Source organism: Pygocentrus nattereri, chromosome 11, assembly GCF_015220715.1.
Source record: "Pygocentrus nattereri isolate fPygNat1 chromosome 11, fPygNat1.pri, whole genome shotgun sequence".
NCBI lineage: Eukaryota > Metazoa > Chordata > Actinopteri > Characiformes > Serrasalmidae > Pygocentrus > Pygocentrus nattereri.
In genome coordinates, this window is record NC_051221.1 from 31,990,340 (window position 1) to 32,016,164 (window position 25,825).

General features: G+C 42.5%; 1 protein-coding gene across 9 annotated transcripts in view; it reads left to right on the top strand.

The window, feature by feature from the left end:
• Positions 1–25,825, top strand: part of LOC108429463 (neogenin) — a 128,060-nt gene that overhangs the window by 41,852 nt on the left and 60,383 nt on the right. For all 9 annotated transcript variants that reach the window (XM_037542954.1, XM_017701205.2, XM_017701207.2 and 6 more), the window contains exons 3-4: positions 20,062–20,337; positions 21,934–22,084. In XM_037542954.1, the coding sequence (XP_037398851.1) occupies positions 20,062–20,337; positions 21,934–22,084 (427 nt within the window). The remainder of the gene's footprint in view (positions 1–20,061; positions 20,338–21,933; positions 22,085–25,825) is intronic.

The window sequence follows — 25,825 nt, forward strand, 5'->3', positions numbered from 1 at the left end:
GAGTCTGACAGGTTCATGAATAAGGTACTATAAAGGTGCCATATTTTATGGTTTTCAATTTTTTCCCAAGAAGTCTACTTTGTGATTTTATGTACCAAAGGCAGTTAAATAAGTTTTCATGACTAACTCCCAAGCTTTCTTTTCCACTTAAACAGACAGTTTTGGTAAATGATCCCTCCACTAATTGATTACCTTGTACTGTACCTCGTTCAAAAAGCAGCTCACGCTGATATATTGAACAGAGGGTTGTGGTCAGACTTAAAAAATTAAATCAACCAATCCTATTGGATAATTGGATCCTTTGGGTGGCATATACTGGTGCATTTGGTTCCTAAAAGCCAGTAAGTGCACAATGTTTAACCATTTTCACTCACATAATGTGCTTTTGGAAGATCCACTACAGCCAGACTGCAGGAACAACGCTGTCACTTCAACATTAATTTATGAGCGAAACAGCTATAGGACGAATGGGCACAAATATGTAAATATGTTCATGGTTGTGACATCAGAACTATGATGAAAGTAAAAACACAGGAAACGAATGAGAATTGCATTAAAAATATGACCAGAAATATCAGTACTCCAAACACTGAATGTCATTGTGCATTAGGGCTGTCAGATGGGATTAGAAATCAAATTAGAATTTTCCCTTTGTTTGTTGAAACATTCAGATGTATTCAATATTTGACAGACATTTTTAATCATGCATTATTTTTTAAAGAAAATAAGTAAGAAGATAAACAAACATGCCTCATGGCCGGGAAGCCCGCGTAACCTGGCCAGGCTCAGCCTGAAGAGGCAACGTGGGGAGACCATATGGGAGGGGGGGGGGCCCTCACCTATGGTCATGAGCTGTGGGTAATGACTGAAAGAATTAGATCGCGAATACAAGCGACAGAAATGAGCTTTCTTCGCAGGGTGGCGGACTACACTCTATTTGATAGGGTGAGGAGCTCTGCCATTCAGGAGGAACTCGGAGCAGAGCCACTACACCTCCGCATTGAGAGGAGCCAGCTGAAGTGGTTCAGGCATCTGATTTGGATGCCCCCTGGACGCCTCCCGGTGGGGGTGTACCAGGCACGGCCTACCGGGATAAGACCCCAGGGTCGTCCTAGGACCCGCTGGAGGGATTACATCTCCAAGTTGGCCTGGGAGCAGCTTGGGGTCCCTGGGAATGAGCTGGAGGAAGTTGCGGGGGGCAGGGTCATCTACGATTCTCTGCTCTACCAACTGCTACAACGAACCTATCTGGATTTAAGTGGTTAAAGACGATGATGATGGACAAACATCAGATAACCAAGTCAATGTTGTGCCAGGGGGCCCTCGGCATAAATTATTAAGCAACCGGTGTTTAAACCAGTGATTCTCAGCCTGGAGATCACCACTCGTGAGATGTTCATCTAAAAGCTACATAGGCCTACTATGACATATCTTTTAAGAAGGACTTTTCCAGAAAATCCTCACGCCAGTGATGGCCCACTGTTAATATATGTGAAAAAGTGTGGCTGCACTGAAAACGTTAGGACACACACAAGCTGTAGTAAAAGCAAAAGTCTGTAACTGCCATGGGCAGCTTCGGTAACTGTGTTGCAGCTTAGCTATGCAGCTTCACCACCTTATAAACATTGCATGATTATTAGCTTACCATGCTACAAATTGTCCACATTTGAAGCACTGGCTTGTCAGGAAAGTTTGCCATTTGAGGCTAATCATTTGGTTACGTCACACAAGGACATATTTGACCTTTTAGTGTTTTCTGTTTGGTAGTCATTTGTGATGAGGTTAGTATTTAATTGTCCAGGAACATACTTGGAGACCTGACAGAGTTGGTTTTAAGCTTTAAGATTGATTGATTATTTATTTATTTATTTATTTATTTATTTATTTTTCTAATTGAATATTCAAATATCAAATTTGATCTTAACGGTCTTATTATGTGTATTTGCATGAAGCAGAATTGGACTCTTACTCTTATGGTTTTCAATGAAATGGAAGATTATTTTCTCTAAACCTTTTGGAGGGGCTGTCAATAAAATCACACGCCCAACACTACCAGTGGGTTGGTAGAGTAACCTATACAGCTTTGCTTCCTCTTTTGCAGCAGAAGTAGAATAAGCAGTGTTCTGACCTTGAATTCTCTTTCATGTCCTTTTTTTCATGACCGCTATACCGCACTGGAGCCTCCTATACTAGCCTGCAGCCTATTTCTGCATGCAGTAGTCCAGGCTGCATGTAGACATGGAGTAAAGGCCTGTGAGTGGCACATCGGTCTCTGGGTGAAAGCCAAACATGCACACAGTGCTACGTCTTCATTAGTGCACCTCGGCTTCCATGAATATTGAACGTGCACTTCTGGCACAGAGTCCGAATACCAGATCAGCATCAGAGATGGGGGGCTTTAGAGACGCAGAGTGAGACTTTAATAGAAAGAGGAAGAGACAGATTTTAGAATGGGGGATGCAGAGGAGATCAGAATCATAATCAGAATCCTTTATTGATCCCAGAGGGAAATTTCAGTTGTTACAGTTGCAACCATTTTAGTAAAAGAATAAACACTTTAATAATTTAGAACAAAAGAGAAATTGAAATTTGCCATATGTACACAATATTTAAGTTCTTATAAATACAGTAAAGTGGCAGTGACTGTGATAAATGTCAAACATCTAGTATAAAGCAGTTCAAGTTATTGTACCTCTGAGTTATTGCACACAATTATTATTATTAGACATTTGATCAGTATAGTTTGGTATTGAGTTTTGCACAGATGAACCACACTTTGTGAATCACGCACCGAGGGAGGAGTTATAGAGTTTGATGGCCACAGGTAAGAATGACTTCCTGTGGCGCTCTGTGGTGCATTTTGGTAGAATGAGTCTTGCACTGAATGAGCTCCTGTGTCGTAGAGTGGGTGGGAGCCATTGTCCATAATGTCCTGCAGCTTTGAAAGCATCCTCCTCTCCAGCTCCACACCCACATCATCACTGGCCTTACGGATCAGTTTGTTGAGTCTGTTGGCATCTGCCACCCCTAACCTGCTTCCCCAGCATGCAACAACATAGAGGATAGCACTCGCCACCACAGACTCATAGAAGAACCTGAGCATAGATGTTGAAGGACCTCAGGTGCCTCAGAAAATAGAGACGACTTAGGCCCTTCCTGTAGAGGGCACCAGTGTTCTTAGCCCAGTCCTGTTTGTAGATATTTGTAATCCTTCAGTGTCCACACTGACCCCCCTTTTGGACACAGGGGTCACCGGTGCCTCAGGTCTACCACCAGTTCCTTTGTCTTTGTCACATTGAGCTGCAGGTGGTTCCGCTCGCACCATGCGACAAAGTCCTTCACTGTCGCCCTGTACCCTTCCTCATCACCCTTGCTGATACATCCAACTATTGTAGAGTCATCAGAAAACTTCTAAAGGTGGCAAGTCTCTGTGCAGTAGCTGAAGTCAGCGGTGTAGAGGGTGAAGAGGAAAGGAGAGAGGACAGTTCCCTTGTGGAACACCAACATTGCTGACCACATTGTCCGACACACAGTGCCGTAGGTGTACATATTGTAGTCTGCCAGTCAGGTAGTCAACAATCCAGGACACGAGGGGGGCATCTACTTGCAACACTGTCAGCTTGGGGCAGTCGTGGGCTGGAGGTAAGGGAACCAGCCCTGTGACTGGAAGGTTGCTGGTTTGATCCCCTTGGCTGACAGTCAATGACTGAAGTGCCCTTGAGCAAGGGACTTAACCCCCATCTGCTCCCCAGGCGCCGTGGATAAGGCTGCCCACTGCTCCGGGCAAGTGTGCTCACTGCCCCTTAGTGTGTGATCACTAGTGTGCATGTATGTGGGTGTTTCACTACACGGATGGGTTAAATGCAGAGGTCTAATTCCACAGTGTGCAAACACAGTGACAAGTGGTTGTAAATTCTATTCTAATTCTGTTCTATTCTATTTTCACCCAGAAGAGCAGGCCAGACGGTGTTAAATGTGCTGGAGAAGTCAAAGAACATGACCCTCACAGTGCTGACTGGCTTGTCCAGGTGTGCATACTCAACTCCCAGGCGGGAGTTGATAGGCAAACTGGAGGTGGTCCAAATAAGGCTGGACTGTGGGTCGGAACTGATCCAAGATGAGCCTCTCCATGGTCTTCATGACGTGGGACGTCAGGGCCACTGGCCTGTAGTCTTTTGCATGACTGGGTTGCGGCGTCTTTGGAACAGGAAAAATGCAGGACATCTTCCACATCATAGGGACCCTTTGGAGACTCAGGCTCATGTTGAAGACGTTGCAGTACTCCAAAAAGCCGGAAGGCACATGCTTTAAGCACCCTGGGGGGACCACATCAGGGCCTGCAGCCTTGTTTGTGTGGAGTCTCTTCAGTTATCTTCTCACCTGGTCAGCAGTGAGACTGTAAAGGTGATGGGTGGGGGAGGGGTGGAGGTGTGAGATGGACTGTCACGGGGGGGGGGGGGGGGGGGGGGGGGGCCGGCTACCAGGAGGGGGAGGGAAGGGGAGTGGAATGGGCTGCTGAGGACCGGCAGCAGAGGAGTCAGGATGGGGGAGTACAGAGCCTGCAGAGTCAAATCTGTTAAAGAACAGATTTAGCTTGTTGGCCCCGTCCATGCTGCCCTCTACTCCTCTGCTGTAGCTGGACCTGAAGCTGGTTATGGTTCTCATTCCACTCCAAACCTCCCTCATGATGTTCTGCTGGAGTTTCCACTCCAGCTTCCTCCTATATTTGTTCTTGGCCTCCCTGATAGCTTTCTTCAGTTCCCTCTGGATCATTCTCAAATCCTCTCTCTCTCCAGCTCTGAAGGCCCTCTTCTTCTTTTTAAGGAGGGCTTTAATGTCCTTTGTTACCCATGGCTTATTGTTTGGGAAGCATTTAACAGTCCTGATTGGGACAGTGGAGTCTACACAGAAGTTAATGTAGTCAGTGATGCACTTTGTGAGCCCGTCGATGTCCTCTCCGTGCGGCTCTCAAAGTGCCTGCCAGTCAGTAGCCTCAAAGCAATCCTGCAGTGCCCCGTAAGTGTCCTCAGACCATCTGCTCACAGTCTGCGTGGTCATGCGCTGACTCTTCACCAGCGGCACATAACAGGGACTGAGGTTCACCAAGTTGTGGACTGAGATGATTTGTATTAAGATAAGGTAGTTCTAAATATCTTGCTGCCCTGGTGTCTGGAGCTTCACTTACATTACTGCACGTGAGATGGTTTTTAATGTTATATATATTATTATGGAAGCAAGTGAGAGCGCTACGATTCACAGCCCATGCAACATTTCTGTTCACTGCTCACCCAATATCCAACAAGGCCTGGCTTAAAGTGCTGGGCATCTGTATAGCGCATTGCAGGCCAATTTTGAGATGGGAAAAGTCATGTGAAGATTATTGGATTATGCTGCTCAAAGCTCTGCACAACATCTAATTATGTTTCATGATGATAGGTTATATTAGTCTGTTCTAGCATTTGAGATCAGAGGCATATTCCTGTGCACTCCTGTACAATTCCTCTCTCACTCAAACACAAGCCACTGGAAGCTGAAATACAAGTTTTAGTTTCTCAAAGTTTTTGCATGGAAAGGTTCTGTCTCCAAATTAACCGCTTGGCACATTTGAAGTTCCCACACGCTCTCAGAGTCTCTCTTGTCTGTCTCTTTCACTCTTCTTTTTGCCCTCTTTCTGTCCCCTCCAGGGAAGAATCTGCCTTCAAGTGTGACTCCACTCTTTTGTTTTCCCCCTACACACAGAAGATGCAAGCTACCCTCCATTGCTCTCTTTCCCTCTCTGTCTGTAACTGTCTCTCTTTCACCAGCCTTGTGCTCTGAGCTTTAGCACCGAATACGATCCAGTGGCTCAGCAGCAACGCTGGAAAAATCATTTCTCGCTCAGTGAATGGAAGTGACAAGCATTTAGAAGAAGTAGATTGACAACAATGCATTTAAGGCCATTGGTTTGTGATGACCCTCTATTCTTCTTTTATGTCCCCTTATTAATGCCTGTCAGTTCTGCTCCCTGCTTCTGCCCATTATTGCCTGAAATGGTACAGTCTGGGAAGTGAAGGTGTTTGTGGTTCTGCCCTGTCTTTCACTGTTTACCTCCTAAAACAGGTCCGTTCTGCACTCCAGTAAAAACGGTCAAGAGAATTGTTTGGGTGACAGACTTGTGATGTGTTAGATTAAATGCCATCTCTAGTCTGTTTTTGGTTTAATGGAATTGTGTGGCATAGTTAAACTAGAAGAGGAAAGTTTGTGAACAAATTAAGTTTGCTTGGAAAAGCCATTACTATGAAATCCCAGGTTGTTGCCATGGTGTTGTTGAGCTGTTGCTATGGTGTCCTGGGTGATTGCTAAGGTGTTGCTGAACAATTGTTATGGAATCCCAGTTGGTTATTAAGGTGTTGCTGGGCAGCTGCTGTTATCCCAGGTGGTTGTTAGACCATTTTTATGGTATTCCAGGTGGATGCTGTGTGTGTATGTGATGTAATTTCGATGAGGGGCCAGTGTAAAGTGTCTTTTTTTTTTTTTTTTTTTAAACATCATTTGTGTTAGATTTGATTGTTCTCAACATTACACCATTCATTTCTTACAGGGGAATAAATTGTGATCGAACGAACGCTGTACGAAAAGCGCATGCATGATCCATTCCCAAAGCTTGATTGCGCAGTGTATAGGCTATACATAGTTCTATACAAGTTCTGTTGTTCTAGCTTGAAAACTGCAACCTGAGAAAACTACAAAAAAAAGCACAGAATAATGAAACTAAGAGCAGTAACTGCTTGCGTTTAGTACTTTCTTCTTTATTTGAAGAAGTGCAGCCTTATCTTCTCACTCATCCCTGCTGAGCTGCAGTCTAAAAGCTCTTTGGATCATTTCACGGCTGTGTTTCAGCCTTGTTTTCTGCTCATGGCCATGCCAATGTGAATGTAACAGAGCTGTGATGGCTTTCTGTAATAAATGTCTATGATGCTACATCACCATCCATTAAAGACAGGCAGGTGGATGTCTTGGCTCTCTGATGCTCCTTTACTACACTCACTGAATCTTAGAGGTTATTTTAAGTTTGTTACCATATTACACTAAACAAACCCCCAAACTCACCGGATTTGGCAAATTTTTCCCTTCTCTCTCAGGATAAATATTTATGCTATATCTCTTCAAAAGCAGTTGGAAGCAGTTTATTTAGAAGTTGTTTTGTTTAGAGAGATTAAAATGGGCTTCAGTGTGTACATCCTCATTTATAGCCATGATTGGCATTGATGCCTTTTATAAACGTCTACTTTTTCCTTTTTTTGTGAAAAACTTTGATTACGTAATGCTTGAGGACTGTATCATTGTCTGTGCTTCTCCCTCCCTTCCCTCAGTTAAATAGATAGTTTTTTGTTTGCTGGTCTTGAGCGGGAAGCGTATTTGTCTGTCCATTCTCTGCGGGTGTTGGAGGCCAGTGAGCGAGCTATCAGTCAGACAGAGAAGAAGAAGGAGGGGTGACAGCAGTGCTGCTCTGAAACGCAGTCCTTCCAGTTGAAGTGAATTAAAGCATTACCATATGAAATAAATCCTGTTACCAAACTGTCAGAACCAGCGTTATCCTGCTTTAAATTGTCTCCCTTGAACTGCAGAAGCGTTAAATTGAGGTTGGAGACGTGTGTATGTGCGTGTTGGGTCTTGGGTGAGGGGGAAGGGAACAGCACTCTGAAAGAAAGAGGGCCGTGCGAAGTAAGTGCATTCATGAGTAAGTGAGTGTGTGTCCTCATTTCCTGTGGGCTATCCTGAACTTTATGTGCAATGGCCCCTGGGATTCCAGCAGACCAGATTCAGCACACCGGCAGCTGCAAATAAACACATAGCAGAGGTGTGTGTGTGAGTGCACTTGCTCCATTTCCATGAGCTGTAGGTGAACAACACTGTCACACTTCACCACAGATTGGCTACTGTTTGTTTGATCACCAAAAGGTCTGGAACATTTATCAGTCCTCCTACACTGTCAGGAGAAAGATACTAGGACTGTGTCACCCATTAAATGACTTGGGTGGTACTCTTGGGATCTTCAGTGGTTTTAGTTAGAGAAAACTGTTCTAGACTCCAAGCTTTTATTTAATTTTTTTGTTTTAAAGCAGGTTATGAAAAGGTGCAAACATGTACCTCATTGCTGGGAAAGTGAATATAGTCTGTCTTTAAACATCATTTAAGGTACATAACCGGAGCTTAAGACCATTATTGTACATTTTGAGGGTGTGTTTACATAAAATAACGTACTTGGACAGGGAGATCAAACTCTTAGAACCCTCTAGGTCCCCTATGGTCCTTGGAACCGATTCTTTATCTTTTTTTTTTTTTTTTTGAACAAGCGCAGATGTTTTTTTTGGGGAAAGTGCAGATTCTAAGCTTGTGATCAAAACCACATTCATGTTTGTAAAGAGATGCTTTTTTTTACTGACAGTTATTCTTGTGTGACAAAACAAAAAAAAACCCAAACCTCACATTTTCTCATTCCTTGATACTAAAACAATAGAACAAGACAGAAATGCATGCTCATACCTGTTGATACAGAATATAAATTGAATTGATGTAATTAATTACATGCCTTGTAATATAGTTAATAATGCCATTATGTAAATGTATATAAATAATTAGATGTGCAGTAATACGCTTAACCCTCAGTTCAATTTGACTCTCCATACTGGATTCACTATATATATTTTCATGATATTTAGAACAAAATTTGAACAAATAAAACTGATGACTGTACACATGTTGCACAGCTTCTCAAGGAAATTCATAGAGAAGGATGCTGATTTGGTGCTGACCGTTTGTGAATGGCGCGGTTACCGTAATTGATAGAAAACGCGTTCTCCACAATGCATTGATTTCATGTGAATGATGTTTATTGTCGCTTTCTTGCATCGCGCGATCACAGTCATTAGTTCAAATTGGGTGCTCTAGACAGTCTTAGGTACGTCAAAACAAAAGCCCTTCCGATCTTTGTGTGAGTGAAGCATAAACTCCATAGACATCCAGTCACACACTCACACTTTCTATACTGTTCTAAACTACAGGTAACAACATTATTTACTCAAATCTGTTGGCGTATGAGATGCTGAGAATCTCCTGCGCTGTCTTAGGGGAATGTGGAGGCCTTTGTTATGAAGTAATTGTGATTTCTTTGCAAAAGGCAGATCTGCTTGTTGTGCTGTCAAGCTTTAAGCTTGTTATTTATAAAAGAAAAGGAGAATAAAGGAGCTGATGTTCCCATCTGAAGTGTTTTACCTGACAGCTCAGCTAGAGGCAGTGTGGATTGGATGCATGGTCACTCACTCTTCTTGTGTACTCTGCTTCTGTAAGACATCAGCTTGGTGTGAATTTTGTGTAAGGGTTAATAACATTTTTTTTCATGCATATCCTCTCTTCTGTTTTATTTGCTGTTTTCAGCACTAATAGTACTTCTTCTCTCTGTGTGCAGATGTGCTGTGTCACCTCCTGGTGATCTCATAACTAAACAGCAGGCGAGGAGAGAAGAGGCCATTAATTAAGAGATTAAACGAGTGCATGGGCAGGGTGTGCAAGCCCAGCAGGAGGGGCTAATGGGGGTGGATTGTAGATTAGGTCTGATCTCAGTGATGCAGAATGCAGTAGTGGGTCTCTTTTGCCTCCCAGTATCTGTATGGCCAAAGAGCGCTGGGATGTGTGAAAGAGAGAATTTCCCTTATGCATCTTCAGCTATTAACGTGCTTCTTCACTGCAGGCAGAAACAGTTGCGCAACACAGAGTCACGCACTGCGGCTACAGGCTGCATCCACTTCCCTTCCTCTCTTGCCACTTTCTTTTTTTTTTTCCCCCCTCACAAACTCAGCCTTCATCTTTGCCTATTCCAGTTAGGTTCTTCTTCCCCTCCCAGCTTTGCTTCAAAGTTCCAAACATATCAGGACTTTCTTTGCGTCTGCCTGGTTGTGCTCAGCATATTCTCTCCCTGTGTTACTCATTCATTTGATTTATGAGATGGCATATGTTTAGTTTTATGAAGCCTGTTCTTTTATGGTTTTTCCTTACGTGTGTTGAGCTATATTTGATTCCAGATAGGAATCACACTACTCAGCCTCCCTGGTAAGGTCTATGCAGGGGTACTGGAAAAGAGAGTCCGGCTTATAGTCGAACCTCGGATCCAGGAGAAGTGCGGGTTCCGCCCTGGTCGTGGAACACTGGACCAACTCTTCACCCTCTCCAGGATTCTGGAGGGTTCATGGGAGTTTGCCCAACCAGTCCACATGTGCTTTGTGGATCTGGAGAAGGCATTCGACTGTGTTCCTCGGGGTATTCTGTGGGAGGTGCTTCGGGAGTACGGGGTACATGGCTCTTTGCTACGAGCCATTCAGGCCTTGTTCAAACAAAGCTGGACTTTGGTTTGCATAGCCGGTAGTAAGTCAGACTCGTTCCCAGTGAGAGTTGGACTCCGTCAGGGCTGCCCTTTGTCACTGATTCTATTCATAATAGAAGGGTCTCTGGTTTGGTGACCTCAGGGTCACATCGCTGCTGTTTGCAGATGATGCAGTCCTATTGGGGACATCAGGCCACGAACTTCAGCTTTCGCTGGATCGGTTTGCAGCTGAGTGTGAAGCGGCCGGGATGAGAATCAGTACCTCTAAATCCAAGACCATGGTTCTCAGACGGAAAAGGGCGGAGAGCCCTCTCTGGGTCGGGTATAGGCTCTTGCCTCAAGTGGAGGAGTTTAAGTATCTCGGGGTCTTGTTCATGAGTGATGGTACAAGGGAGCAGGAGATTGACAGGCGGATTGGTGCTGGGTCAGCAGTGATGCGGGCTCTTTACCGGTCTGTTGTGGTAAAGAAAGAGCTGAGCCACAAGGCAAGGCTCTCGATTTACCGGTCGATCTACGTTCCCACCATCACCTATGGTCATGAGCTTTGGATAATGACTGAAAGAATAAGATCGCGAATACAAGCGGCCGAAATGAGTTTCCTCTGCAGAGAGGAAAAGAAGTTCGGTCATCCGGGAGGGACTTGGAGTAGAGCCGCTGGTTCTTCACGTCGAGAGGAGCCAGCTGAGGCGGTTCGGGCATCTGGTTAGGATGCCTCCTGGACGCCTCCCTCGGGAGGTGTCACAGGCAAGTCCACCTGGGAGGAGACCCCGGGGAAGACCCAGGACATGCTGGCGTGACTATATCGCCCAGCTGGCCTGGGAGCACCTCGGAATCCCCCTTGGAGAGCTAGTGGAAGTGGCTGGGGAAAGGGAGGTCTGGGCCTCATTGCTTAGGATGCTGCCCCCGTGACCCGAACCCTGGAGAAGCGGAAAATAATGGATGGATGATTCCAGATAGATTGAGTTCTTCATAAAATGCCTTCCAGTTTGTTTCTCTTACGATCAGTCAGAGGCTTCAAGATTAGTCCCACTCTGCTGACATCCTCACCTCTCTTCTAGGTCTTTTTATTCATGTATAGCTTTCTCTCAGTTGTCGTCACCTTGTTGCTGTTGAGACCTTTTTGAAAGTCTCAGCAGCAGCACTGAGCTGCACTTGGTTCATCCAAGGTATTTTTGAACCTGTGAGGACCTGCATTGTTATTTCATGTTTCCTGGGCTCTCATGCAGATTGTCTCTGATTGCTTGTTGGCGAATTTGTTATCTGCAGAATGGTTGATAAGAAAACCAACAAATTAACACTTATGAACTGAGACACTGTTCGAGTTGCCACTTTGTTATGTGCACAATTGCAGATTGAAGCTCATTTCTTGCTGCAGCTAGATTGGTGCCCCTCTCTTATGTCCATCAAAGGAAAGGGACCACCACCGCACCACCACAGGCCTACCATAAGGTATTTAGACTTTGAGTTAAGAATAACAGGAAATCTGTAATCAGCAGTACTGGACCGCATGTTTTAATCACACTCAGCGTAGGTCGACGAACACTCTAGTTGGACCTTGACTCTTGAGTCATGAAGTTTACATGATCATGTTATAGACTAGCAGTCTCGTTTGGACTAATATAGAACCATAGGTATGCATGTGAACACCTGGCAGCCAAATCATCCATATGACAGCGGTCCTGTGGTCAGAATCTGACCACTGATGAAAAGCTAGAGGAGGACAAACACCAACTGTTCATAGATATACTGTAGTCTCTCTAAACAAGGTGTTCCAACAAAAGTAGTTGGTACTAAAGAATTTTTTACAGACCTCTGCATCACACCTAATACACTCCAGCACAACACACACTGACAATAAGATCATGTCAGTTTCACCACAGTGCTGAGAATGATCCATCACGTAGTGTAAACCTGAAAAGAGCACCTACAGCATATGGTAGATGTACTTAATAAAATGGCCTATGAAATGTAGGTACAATAAGCAAACAGCTCTGATGTCCACATGGACACTTTCACATATCTTTTATGAGGTCCAAGGTTAATATGAGAATCTGTGATGCAGCTAAGCCTGTAGGGAGTCTAATCACTGCTTTAATCATCTCTCACTCTCTTGGCCAAAGATGACACTATTGACCTTTTCACTAACCTCTCATTTTTATCAGGAGAGACTGTAGGGAGTAAAGATCTAGAGTAGTTTTTTTTTGTTCTATGCATAGTCACAGTCTCTGGCCTGTGAAACAGGATCACCTTTTCATTTAGTCTGTGCTGTACTAGCTGACCTTTTTAATGCCATGATTTCAGCCTGTCCTCGGTAGGCTAATTGTCTAGTGCTCTCTTGGTCTTTCCAAAATTAGGATCTGAATTTCCAGCACACATGCTGATCTCGGTCACTGTGTTTTCAGATCTGATGTAGAAACGGCGCCTGCTGTTGTGCATCTAGTCAACAAAATATATCAGCAGATATTTGCTTAAAAATTGTCAGCATTGGACAGATGTTAAGATCTGGTTAATGTTTTAAACTGGTTTCTGATTATGTACTTATTTTCTCCTGAATAGCAGAATTTTTAGTAGATGTTGGGTTGCTGGGCTAAAATATCTGCATTTTATTTATTTTGCTACATTTCTAACTCCCTGCAAATAAATGTTATTTCACCATGATGCAAATACAAGTAGATGTAGTTCCACTCTCTACTTTCTGTAAATATTGATGTATCAGCGCTGGCAGATATTTACATGAATAATATCGGATTTTGGCATCGGCCCAGAATTCACATCCCTATATATTACTGTATGTTCTCTTTATATGTTAAAATATACTGACAACTATCCTGATGATACATTCTGTTTTCATAGAAGCACATACATGCTTCCTGAGCAGCTGCTTCTTTTCATTGTTGCTGTCTTCTTTTTGTTCTATATCTTACAAGTATCTCAGTAATCTCAGTAACACAGCTGATTGCAAGTATTATGTCTAGTCTGTGCATAAAGTTGTTCTTGGGTAATAGCGAGACGTTATCCGCACTATTACCCAGAGGAGGGAGCTCTGAAGATGAATACAGCCTCTGACCTTTTAATAATGGCACATCTGTTCTTCCTCTGGTATGAGAAGACGAGATCACTGTAGCAAAGGAATATTCTTGGAGTAGAAGATTTGTCCCCCTCAGTACTGGTGGCTTACATGCCTAAAAGAAAAACTGATCGATGCACAGCTGGTACAGTTGGCCTTTTTAATGCCTGCCCCTCTTCTCGTCCTCCATTAAGGCCGGCCTTGAGTTAACACACTCTCCGCAACGCGATTAAAGCCATATTTAAAATACAGCCTTTATGTCATTATGTGGAGGTCGTTCTGAATTACTGATGTGCTTAAGATTAACAGAGTCACATTACTGCTTGAGCAGGCAGTGCAGAGACGGCGCGTAAAACGCCTCTCACGTGTTTAGCTTTACTTTTCCTGCCAGCCGCCTCGTTTATCTCACCCGCCTTTTTATAGCTCTTCCACCGCCTGCTTACTAGGCAAAAAGAGAAGATGAGCGTCTCTGGATGTTTTTCCCTATTTTGGGAAAAAGAGCTTGTAGTAAATGCAGTTATAAGGTTAAGGCCTGGTTTATTGGGCTGCTTTTGTTTCTTGGCCTAGTTTTCTGTGTGTGTTTTGAGGCTCTGTTTGCCAGATTAAGAAGCAGAGTAACCTCAAACAGAGAAGGGAATCGTAAAGCCTAGCTCTGATGTTTGGTGGGCCAGTGCCACATTTCCAAACATACGGCTGAAACTATTTGAGACTGGAGAAGAGCAGAAAAGCGGCCACTTGAAAAGGTTTCTCCTTTAAAGTTGCAGGCAACACAATGTAGCTAAAGCACTGCACATATCTGAGAACTGTCTGGGCGTGGTCTTAATATTCTAATAAGCCAGCGTGCTTAACATCTCTTCAGTCCAACACTCCCAGCATGCAACTCCACTGAAGCAGAACTGAACACAAATGCACAAACAGAAAGATATGAGTGAAACTGACAGTACATATCCATGTGGACTAGGCCTGCTGTGTCCAGGGCTCACTAAAAACATTTATCCAGCTTTTATATGGCTACACAGTACTGTTCTTATTTATGCTACTGAAGGTTGTGCATCCATCGAATGCTGGCCTGGCCAGTTGAATGAATTTGGATGGATGGATGGATGGATGGATGGATGGATGGACAGATGACCGTATACTGCTTGCTACATTACCTTTCGCTTGGTGGTTAGCTTTTGCTTGATTACTTTCTTTGACTCCGACACAAAGAGCTCATAGGAGAATACAGCTTTCGTAAAGCTGTGCGGCATGTACAAACCACATCAGCCATGAGATTGGTGCTGACACTGATTTCATACGTATGTCCAAAGATTAAGACATCCCAGATTGCATTGAGAAAAGAATTTTGTTTAAACACATTGGCCATTTAATGTGCAATGGAAGGTAATTCACAGTATATTTTGTATATGCATATTGTGTTCCCATTAGAGTAAAATTAAGCTACTTAGAAAGAAAACACAGATTTAGGTTCCTTAGGGCTTCAAGATCTTTGTTGTAATGGACACCACTGTTTGATGAAAAGGAAAGCTGGGCAGTTTTTGTAGGGGACGTTTGTCTTCAGCTAAAAGCTGAACGTATACTCTGCCCATATGGGCTCCAGCTGCTTGGGCTGTTGTGGCAGAGTGGTTCTTTGGATTCACGACATCTTTAATGTTTTTCCTGGGCCTCAGAGCTCTCTTTGCCCTGCCCAGCTCTGCTGCAGATGCAGCTGATATTAGTTAGGCGTTCAGCATTGATCCCTGTTGCTCATTTGTCATGAGGCTGTGCTCCAAGTAATTACAATGTCTGTCACTTCCAGGGCTGTTAAAATCTAGTGCAGGGCCTGTGAGTGTATAACTCACATATTTTCACATCTTTGTGTGCATGTGAACGGCTGCTGTTAGGCTTTAGGTGGCAGACAGTAATGTTTTTCTTGGACGTGGGATATTAATCCATATTGTTCCAGTTATAGTGTAATATTCCTGACCTGCTTAAGAGTTCCATCTTTAACGCCCTTTAAAATAACAGAGGCCATCCATTATCTGTTATAGAGTTGTCTTGTCCTCTTACTCTGACATTTTTTCTCTTTCTCACCCCACTCGCTTTTTCACTCGCTGATCGATATTAAGATATTAAAACAAAAATATGCTGAGTCATCTCAGCTGGCTCATGAAATATTTAATCTGGGAATGTATTTGCCCTGATATTTGAAAAGACCCTCCCTTCATGGAGTATGAGTCATGTAACTTATAAGTGGGCTGAAAGCCACAGGCTGTTTTATCGGCTAACGGTTAAAGCAAGTGCTAGAATGGTGTGAGTGGACTGTTGTGTATTCTTCGCTGGAGAGCAATAATGTGTCTGACTTTTGGGGGTCTCAAACTTGCTGTGATGTTCTCTGGTGAGAGGTGTACCTCACAGAGCAGTGGCAGCGTTCTGCTTGGATATCCATCAGTGCTTGGCGTGAAGTTAAACTTTGAAGAAATTTGATTAAAAATGTGTGGTTTCTCTCTGTTTAAGATTTGCTGTAGAGACTGACATCTGTTTGTCGCTTGCGCTCATGTTGTACATCATTCCATGCTGTTGTCCTATTGGTGGTAGAGAAACTAAATGATTCTCGATACTCCATTCAGTTCTACAACAAAAACAGAATCTTACTCAGCAGCAACTACTCAAACATTTATAACGACAACAAATGGAATAATGGTATAATAATAATGGCCTTAAAAGTGAAGGACAAACAGCAACCTTGACTATTTACATTAATATGGTGTATTGTTACAGTAAAAGATTCAACCGTTACTTTTTTCAGTGGTCCTTTTTAGATGAAACAAACACTCGATGGACTCTCAGTAACATGTCAAACATATATAAAGGGTTATGATTAGGTTCCGGGTTGGGGTTGAGATTAGCTTTTAGGTAAGATTGAGTAAGGTTAGGTTTTATGTAATGGAACTAAACAATACATCTACTTAATGTAAGTAACAGTTGTATCAACAGAACATCTGCAAGATATTTACTTCATTGTATTTAGATGCTGCATTACTGCTTCATCACTGATATGTTGTAGTGTTACTGATAATCTTTAAAGAGGTTATTAATCATCTACAAAGAACCACTCCAAATAAAGTGTTACCGATACAACTAAAAGGCTTAACAGTAACAGACATGAAAGACGAACATTACATTTTACTTGCAATAAATTCAAACATTCATATTGTGAGGTCCTTCAGTGGCTAAATTTGACAAGTTATTTCTTTAATCTGATAAAATGGGGTGAAAAATAGTAAAATATGCTCATCATCTTTACCACTGGGGTAAAATAGGACAGGAATAAAATTCTGTTGTTGTTGTGTTTGTTGGTGGTTGTTGTGTTTGTTGTTTGTTTGTTTGTTGTTGGTGGTGTTGTTGTAAGTGGATTATCTGTCGTTCTTAATATGAAGTAGGGTGAGTCTAAATACCTCTACTTGATAGAAGCCTAACTTTTCTGATAGTAGTAATTCCACAGGTGTTATTGGCGTTTTCACTAGACCTGTTTAAGGCAGAGTTGCTGTGTGCTTTGTAGGCTTCATCTTTGTCAGTAAGCTTTGACTGATCTTCATATCTTTATAGATCTTCATGATTGGAGTTGTGGAGCAGATTGCTCGGCTATACTCAGATGCATTTCCTATACTGTCGAGCCACAGCGTGTTTGTGTGGTCCATGTAGCTTAGTTGCCTTTGGTAGCGTTGAATGGTGACTGTGTGGTCTCAGGGTGCTGTGAGCCTAAGCCCTGTTTACTCTGTCCAGGCTGGGGTTGGGTCAGTGTGTGGGGTCCTCAGCCACAGACCCTCACCTGGAGCTCCTGATCACAGAGCCACTGTTTCCTTCACACTGTGCAGCCTTAGGGTGGTCAGCAGTGTTGGTCAGAGGATCAAGGCCAAGCAGGCTGGATCAGGCACTAGTGAAGGCGGTAATGTTCCAGCAAATGTTTGCGGAGGGCAGAAGAAGTCAGTGTCAGTTTCCCGGTCCATGTTCTTCTGAGGCGGAGGACTGAAGAGGCTTTTTTTCTGACTGTTTGCTGAGGGATGGCAGAGAAGAGACACAGAGAGGAGGAGGAATGTGTGCCAGGGGTTTTGAAAGCAAGCTGTGTGTCTATTCCCCATATGCACAACACACTGGCAGCTTTATTGCTGCCGCCAACTGGTACAGGGAGAGAAGGAGAGAGAGGGAGAGAGAGTGTGTGTGTGGGGGGGGGGCGCCGGCACATGAGACACTGTGGGATTTAGTATGGAGCTGTAAAATGACTGTATGTTTGGCCCATTACTGATAAAATGGAGTGAGTGGAGTCATTACTGATAAAATGGAACAGAGTTAGTGGAGTCTTGAGAGAGCGATAGAGAGAGAGAGAGAGACATAGGCTCTCTATTTTAACTGTAGACTTTCTCCTAGTTAACTGTGTAAGGTGAGTAATGATAGAATGGCTTAGTGAAGTATGTGTGTGTAACTTTGTTTATTTGTGTGGTTGCTGAAAGCCCCCAACCCCCCAGGGCAGCAGCCCGTGGCTGTGTTTAATGATCTCCCTGTGTCTGTGTGTAAGTAGAGGGATCAGTGCCAGCCTATAGCATCACTGTGTGCTCACACTCTCTCTGCCTCACAGGCAGCGCTACAGTAGCAGCAGAGGGTCTTTGGGGACCCTTATTGTGTGAGCATGGGCCTTGGAATCCAAAGAATTAATAAATATTCTCTCTATTAAGGCCAGAACCCCCACAGTGGCGTTTCTGATGTTTTGCTGCAGTCTAACCAGATGTTTTGCCTTTTTTGTCTTGGGCTTGGCTGAACTTCACTGTCCATCTTAAAGAGAAATTCCACCAATTTCTGCATGATGAAATGGTTAAGATGTAAACAATGTTATTCAGAGTGGTTTGGTGTGAAAGGCTCCGCTCTAACGAAACTTACCAAGTCAGAATTCTTCACAGTTGTGGCGAACCATTCCTCCAAAGTGTTAATGCCACTAATGGCTCCGTCACAGAAAGTTAGTTTGTTACATTAACTACCATAACAAGAATGTTTTCTTTCTGCTCCTGTAAAGTTACCATTTTGGAGATGTGAGGTTTTGTTTTAACAGCCGCAATAAAAAGACTCAGAATTGCAATATTTGTGTTGTAGACCTTGTGGCCCCTGCTTTCTGGTTCCATAACATGGTCTGTAACTGTGCACCACAAAAGAAAAACACTCTGGCATTATTTACATAGCAGCAACTAGGCAGGAATTAAAAAAAAATCAGTGAAATTCCCCTTTTTTGTGTCTGTCTGTGTGTCTGTCTGTGTGTCTGTCTGGGTGTGTGTGTGGGGTTGTAACTGTTTATAACCCTTTGCTTGTTGTCTTTATATTTAGGCAGTGTTGTCTAGGCTACGTTTGTGTTTGTATAGTTCTAGCAGTATGTTTGCACACATTGATGCTGTCTGTATGGTTTGTCTGACGGGATGTTTACAGTGTTTTGTGCTGGCTGAGTTCACTCAGAGCTGCAGAAGAACCATTATTCTGAACCTTTTGACCAAGCGAGGAAGGTGCTGGTCTTTATTACTACATGAAGCCTCCATTAGATTAACGTAATGTGTTTTGGGTACCTGATCAGTTAGTATAAAACAGCTGCAGTGTGATGTTTGTAGAGGCTAATATTCCCCTGCTGTGGCCTTTTGTTGTCACTTTCTGTGAAGAGAGGATTTGGCAATGTCCCATTGGGTTCAGGCCTGACTCACAAAACTGTCAACAGCCCTTCCTCGGACTGGTGCCATCTTCACACACACACAAACACTTTCCTCCTCTCTGTCTCATCTGGACCACAGCAACCCCCAAATCAGCAGAGGGAAACAAACAGCCAGTAAAAACATTAGGATGTCACTATTGCTTTTCCCTGTCGTATATTTAAACCGTTGCAGAGCGAAGGGACAAGCAGCACTGCAGAAGAGTAAAGTGCTCCTGGAATAGTAAAAATAGTCCATTACAAACCTTAGCAGCCCAAACCAGCAATTCTGGGCTTTTATTTCAGAGTGTTTTTAGAGTTGCTTTCACTTCCTAAGTCATTATTATGAGATGAAAGAAAACAGCAGAGACAGACAGCCATACTGACCTTGTGTGTGTCTCTGTGTCCCGTCGTGTGCTTGTGTGTGTGTGTTTGTGCCATAGATAATGGTAAACATATTTCAGTTACATTATAGCTCTTTTTTTCTTTGTCCCATCATTTCAGAAGAGTGATCGTTTACACAGAAACACAGTTTGTCAGAACTAGTGCCTTTATATTAGAGTGATGGATAGAAATATTTTATTCTGTATGCTTACATTTGAGATACATTAAAAAGATTTAAGCAGGATTGCGCTAATTTTTCAAGATTTGTACACGATTCAATCAGTAATATGTAAACAAAGTCATTCAGAGACTCGTTAGATATTAAACTGTTCATTGTAGAGAAACCTGTGGACTAACTTTTTTTTTTTTTTTTTTTACAGTCTTACAACCATTTGATTTACTAGCGTATGCATGTTTTTTTTTTTTTTTAATAAAACGTTTGCAAATTTAGTAAGATATCAGTGCTGGATAGTTTGTCTCTTGTGTAAAGTCACTTAATTTGTCTCTTATTTGAAGTGTTCTGATAAAGTGCCGTCTCTACTCTGGCAGGGCTACCACGTTTTTCCAGCCAGCCGGAGGGTGTGTCAGTGCGCCCTGGGGGGAGCGAGGTGCTGAGCTGTGAGGTGAGTGCTGAGCTCATTCCGTTCACCCACTGGGAGAAATCCGGCCAGGCTGTGGAAACGGACAGCCGGGTGGTCCAGCTACCCAGCGGAGCTCTGGTGATCAGCAACGCCTCGCAGGCCGATGCTGGCTCATACCGCTGTGTAATAGAAGGACTGGGACCAGCCAAGAGTAGTGAAGATGCACAGCTACAGATCCTACCAGGTACTGATGCAGACAACAAATACAAATGTAGTTTAAATTAGAAATGGACACACTAACTATTTGAATATCTACATTTTAAAGTTAATAGTATATGAATATTTGAATAGACTTTTTATGTTGGTAAGACTGCTAGGATAGGATAGGATAGGATAGGATAGGATAGGATAGGATAGGATAGGATAGGATAGGCTCTAGCACCCCCCTCCCTGACGGAGAAGCGGCTTAGAAAATGGATGGATGGATGGATGGATGGATGTTAAGAAAAACTAATGTTAAGGTGTTGATGGTTTATTTTTGTGTTGTAGACATGTGATTTAACCTCCTACCAGTTCACTTACAGAATGCAGAATCACACAGTTTAGACTGTAAATTTACCATTTTGCTTAAAAAGGAATTCCACAGATTTTTCAAAATTCTGTCCTCAAGATGTAAAGTCCTTCAAAGTAGTTTGATCTGAAATGTTGCATTCTAGAGAACATTGTCAGAATGTTTGTGGTGGTGATTGGTACACCTGAAGAGTTTAATGCTTCCAAAATCTCTTTCAAAGAAAGCTGTTACATCAGATGATTACTAATATGGCCTGATGTCTGAGACATTGTTTTCCAGCAGCCTATGATTAGGTTTGGTCTAAAGCAGTGGTCTCTAACCATGGGCTTGGAGAACTACCTTGCTGCAGAGCTTACTTCCTACCTATATCCAATAGGCTGCCCTGCCCTTTACTTATCTCTAGTACATCTGATCCAGTCAATCAGTGACTTGGGAAGAGGTTGATTAGCTGGAGCAGGTGTGAGAAATTATTATTGGAACTAGGCTCTGCAGGAAGGCAGCTGTCCAGATCCAGGGCTAGATGCCACTGATCTAAAGCATGATCTAAAAGCCATTCATGGTGGAGAGGTACATGCAGATTTAGTAAGTTTTGATTAGTGAAAAAAATACATTTGCATTGTAGACATCAGGACCTCTGGTTCCTGCAAGTTTATCCACAAAAATGTTTCACAACAAAGCACTGTAAACAACTTTGCATACATCTCAACGATTAAATATTGCAGATATTTAGAACAATGGGGATAATTCCCCTTTAATAATGCAATTTCCCCCTGTGCTGCAATTTCCCCCTGGGATCAATAAAGGAATCTGAATCTGAATTAACCGCAGAGTCATGCTTGTGTCCCATCATTGTCATATGTCATGCAATCAGCCCAAAACCTGTTTAACCAGATAAAATACAGTTAATATTGCCTTTTTTTTTATCCAAACTATTTTATACACATATTTAATTATCCATAGGGGTTAAGATGTCCTTATGTTCCAGTAAACACTCAAATTGCTGTTTTTGATTTATTCCTCAATGGTTGGAATAGGAGCCATGCTACATTTTAATGGCACTTGGGCAGCTGAACAGAAAACAGCCGTCAGTGTTGCAATTGTATCACAGAGCAGAGAATTCTAGTCATACATTGTGTTGTAACCTAAATTTGTCCTTGTAGTCCGTTCATTCCATTGTACACTATTTCTTAAAGAAGGACTTGTTAAAAAATACATGTTTGTCTATTCAAAACAAGTGATAAATTGCTATTTTTCTGTGCTGTATTTCAGACTCTGCTGCTGAAGACAGGATGGAGGTTCTACTGGGTCCAACTGCCATGACCAAAGCTGTGGGCGAGACTGTATTACTACCCTGCGTGGTGAAGGGCTACCCTCTCCCTATCATTCGCTGGATGCTGGACGGCAAGCTCATAAATGAAAGGTGAGTGTGTCCGTAGTATTCTCTACCACTCTCTGACTTCACACTTTGCTCAAACCCGCAACAGCCCACACAGCCAGGGCGACTGAAAGGAAAAGTAAGCCTTTCTGACTTGATGCACTTTAAGCAGAAAGGCGTATGCTTTTCTACATCAACCAGATATTTGTGATTTACAGGATTTTGCTGAGCATGCATTCTCTGCAGTCTTTATATAACTGTGCCAGTCGTTCTCAGTCTCAGTGCTACAGGAGGTTGCATGCAGGCTTCTGTTTTACTTGTTCTAATAAGCTTTGCTTAGCTAATGAACATAAATATTTGTTGATTTGAATCACCTTATCTGTATATTCTTATCTGTTTAGTCACCATAATTTCAGTCATGACTAAATTTAGGGCAGTAGTTCTGTGTTTAGAATGTTATCCTAACTCCAGATAAGAAAACAGTATTACAGAAGCATTCTAGCTAGACAGAAGTTTCTAAGTTCTGTTCTAACTTTAGTACAAAACACAGTAAGTGTCCTAACTTGTGTCTATTCTTCCATTTTTGTCATTTTTAAGCAGCTGTCACAGGCAGCAGCATAATACCTTTGCATTTATTTATGTGGCAAAACAGTGGTTTGACTGAGTTTCCCTCCCCTTTTGTGTTAATGCTCATTAAAACATATTTAATAACAAATTACGATAATGGAGAGACAATTGAATGTCTGGCTGTTTATTAGGAAGAATAACATTAGCGCAGTTTCCCCACAGCAGCTAAAGCTGGAACTTTGATAGCAGTGACCTGCTTAAACAGCATTGGGTGCACTCGCAGTATTCAATAACGCAATAAAATAAAATGTAATTCCTTAATTAAGAAAAGACTTGCTTCTGTAATAAAAATTGGTAAAAAAAATCTTACCTTGACCTTGTCAGAACTTAATATGGCTGAGGACATTTCTGTAATACGACCTTAGATGTATTATAGTAGGGTGAATACAGAAAGATGTAATAAATGTATCGGATTCCCTAAAATGGGATTGCAAACCACTAATTATACCATAAGTATTCTTTCTCTTTCTCTCTTCGGCTTCCGCTTTGGCTCCTGCTTAGCCCACCTACAGCCACATGCTGCTACCCTTCATACTTCCTCTGTTCAGAATGAGGCCTGCCGTGCCAAACTAAACTCTGCACAAATCAGTGCTACTGCCTTGTAATGAGACTACATTCACTCAGGCTTAATTACAGTATCCACTATTCAAGAACTCAGAGGGTAAAAGAGCTATTTGCCTGCTATGGTAATTAGCCTTGACAGTGCTGGCATAATCAAAGACCTAACCCATTGGTTTTAACTGAGGTACATTTTAACATGCGGATTCTTATTTTCAAAGGGAACTCACTTTGGAAACAGGGCAATTCAAAATGCAGGTACTATTGGGGCCTCCTTTAGCAAACCTTTTTGAGAACTGTACCAGATTAGAGTTTTGGCTTCAAAGGCATACTAATAGTAGCATGTTGTACCTGAGAGACATGAAGATATGACTGCAACCCATTACTGGGGTTATGAAGTGCAAATAGCTTCTGAAATAGGGGAATTGAATCATTCGGACTAGCAGAAGCAGTCCGAAACTACGTACAGTCATGTGAAAAAATTAGGACACCCCATTAAATATTCAGTTCTTCATTAAGAAATATTTACATACTGATGCCTAATCTTGTTTTTATTTATCTCTGGAAAAGAAATGATTGAATTGCAGGTAAACAACAAAAAATAACCCCGTTTTACTCATTAAACAAAAAAATATGACTGAGCAAAAAGTTAGGATATTCTACCCCTAAAAGCTAGTGTTAACCCCCTGGCTGAAGTAACTTAAGGGAGACGCTTCTTGTAGCCATCTACATCTTTGACGTCGGTCTGAGGAAAGTTTGCCCCACTCCTCAACGCAGAATTCTTTTAGCTGTAAGATGTTTGAGGGGTTTCATGCAGGTACAGCCCATTTCAAGTCACCCCACAACATCTCAGTGGGATTAAGATCTGGGCTTTGACTCAACCCTCCCAGGACTCTCCATTTCTTAGTTTTCAGCCAGCTCTTGGTGGATTTACTGGGAAGTTTTGGGTCATTGTCATGTTGCAGGGCCCAGTTCTGCATCAGCTTTAATTTTTTTTTACAGATGGTCTCATGTTCCTCAAGCATCCTCTGATACATGGTAGAATTCATGGTGGATTCTATGATGGTGAGTTGGCCAGGTCCTGCTGCAGCAAAGCATCCCCAAACCGTGACACTTCCACCTCCATGTTTCACAGATGGTATGCGGTTCTTTTCCTGGTATGCTGTATTTGGTTTACGCCAAACACGCTTTCCAAATAATTCAATTTTAGACTCATCTGTCCAGCAAATATTATTTCAGAAATCCTGGGCTTTGTCTACATTCTCTCTGGCAAACTTTAGTCTGGCCTTTGTGTTTCTCTTAGAGAGCAAGGTTTTCTCCTTGCACACCTCCCAGGAAAGTTGAACTTGTGCAGTCTCTTTCTGATTGTAGAGGCATGCACTTTCACATCAACTGTAGGCCTGCTGTAGGTCCTGTGATGACATTTTAGGGTTTTTTTAGACTTCTTTTAGCATCTTGCAGTCTGCTTTCATGGTGAACTTGCTTGGACAACCAGACGTGGGCATGTTGGCAGTTTTTTTTAACGTCTTTCACTTGTAGACTATTTTTCGGAGAGTGGAATGGCTGATTTCAAATTCTTTTGAGATCTTTTTAAATCCCTTACTAGACTTATAAGCTGCTACAGCCTTCTTTCTGATGGCCTCAGACAGCTCTTTCGATATCATGGTGTTCACTCTTACTTCATCATTCAGGAGCACACCAAACTAAATGTCTGAGGTTTAAATAAAGCAAGCCTCCTTCAAAATGTTGAGTAACGATTTTTCTAATCATGTGCACCTGATGTGATACAGCCGTGTGTGATTTTAGCCATTTTAATTAGAGATAAATGTGGGGGTGACCTAATTTATTCCTTACCAGAAATAAGATTTTTTTTTAAAATTACACTTTACAGAAATTTTCAAAAAGTATTTTCTTCAGTTTTAATTGTTTAGTTATATTATTTGAATCTCTGTTTTGTTAAAATTTATATTTTATTTCCACACGTTTAAATACACTATATTGCCAGAGGTATTCGCTCGTCTGGCTTCACATGCATGTGAACTTGAGTGACAGCCCATTTTTAATTCCTAGGGTTTAGTATGATGTCAACCCATCCTTGGAACTATAACAGCTTCAATTCTTCTGGGAATGCTTTCCGCAAGGTTTAGGAGTGTGTTTATGGGAATTTTTGACCAGGTCAGACAATGATGTTGGACGAGAAGGCCTGGCTCGCAACTCCGCTCTAATTCATCCCAAAGGTGTTCTGTCGGGTTGAGGTCAGGACTCTGTACAGGCCAGTCAATTTATTCCACACCAATCTCACTCATCCGTGTCTTTATGGACCTTGCTTTGTGCACTGGTGCACAGTCATGTTGGAACAGGAAGGGGCCATTACCAAACTGTTCCCATGAAGTTGGGAGCATGAAATTGTCCAAAATCTCTTGGTGCTGAAGCATTAAGATTTCCTTTCACTGGAACTAAGGGGCCGAACCCAACTCCTGAAAAACAACCCCACACGATAATCCCCCCTCCTCAAAATTTACACTTGGCATAATGCAGTCAGACAAGTACCGTTCTCCTGGCGACCGCCAAAACCATACTCGTACGTCAGATTGGCAGATG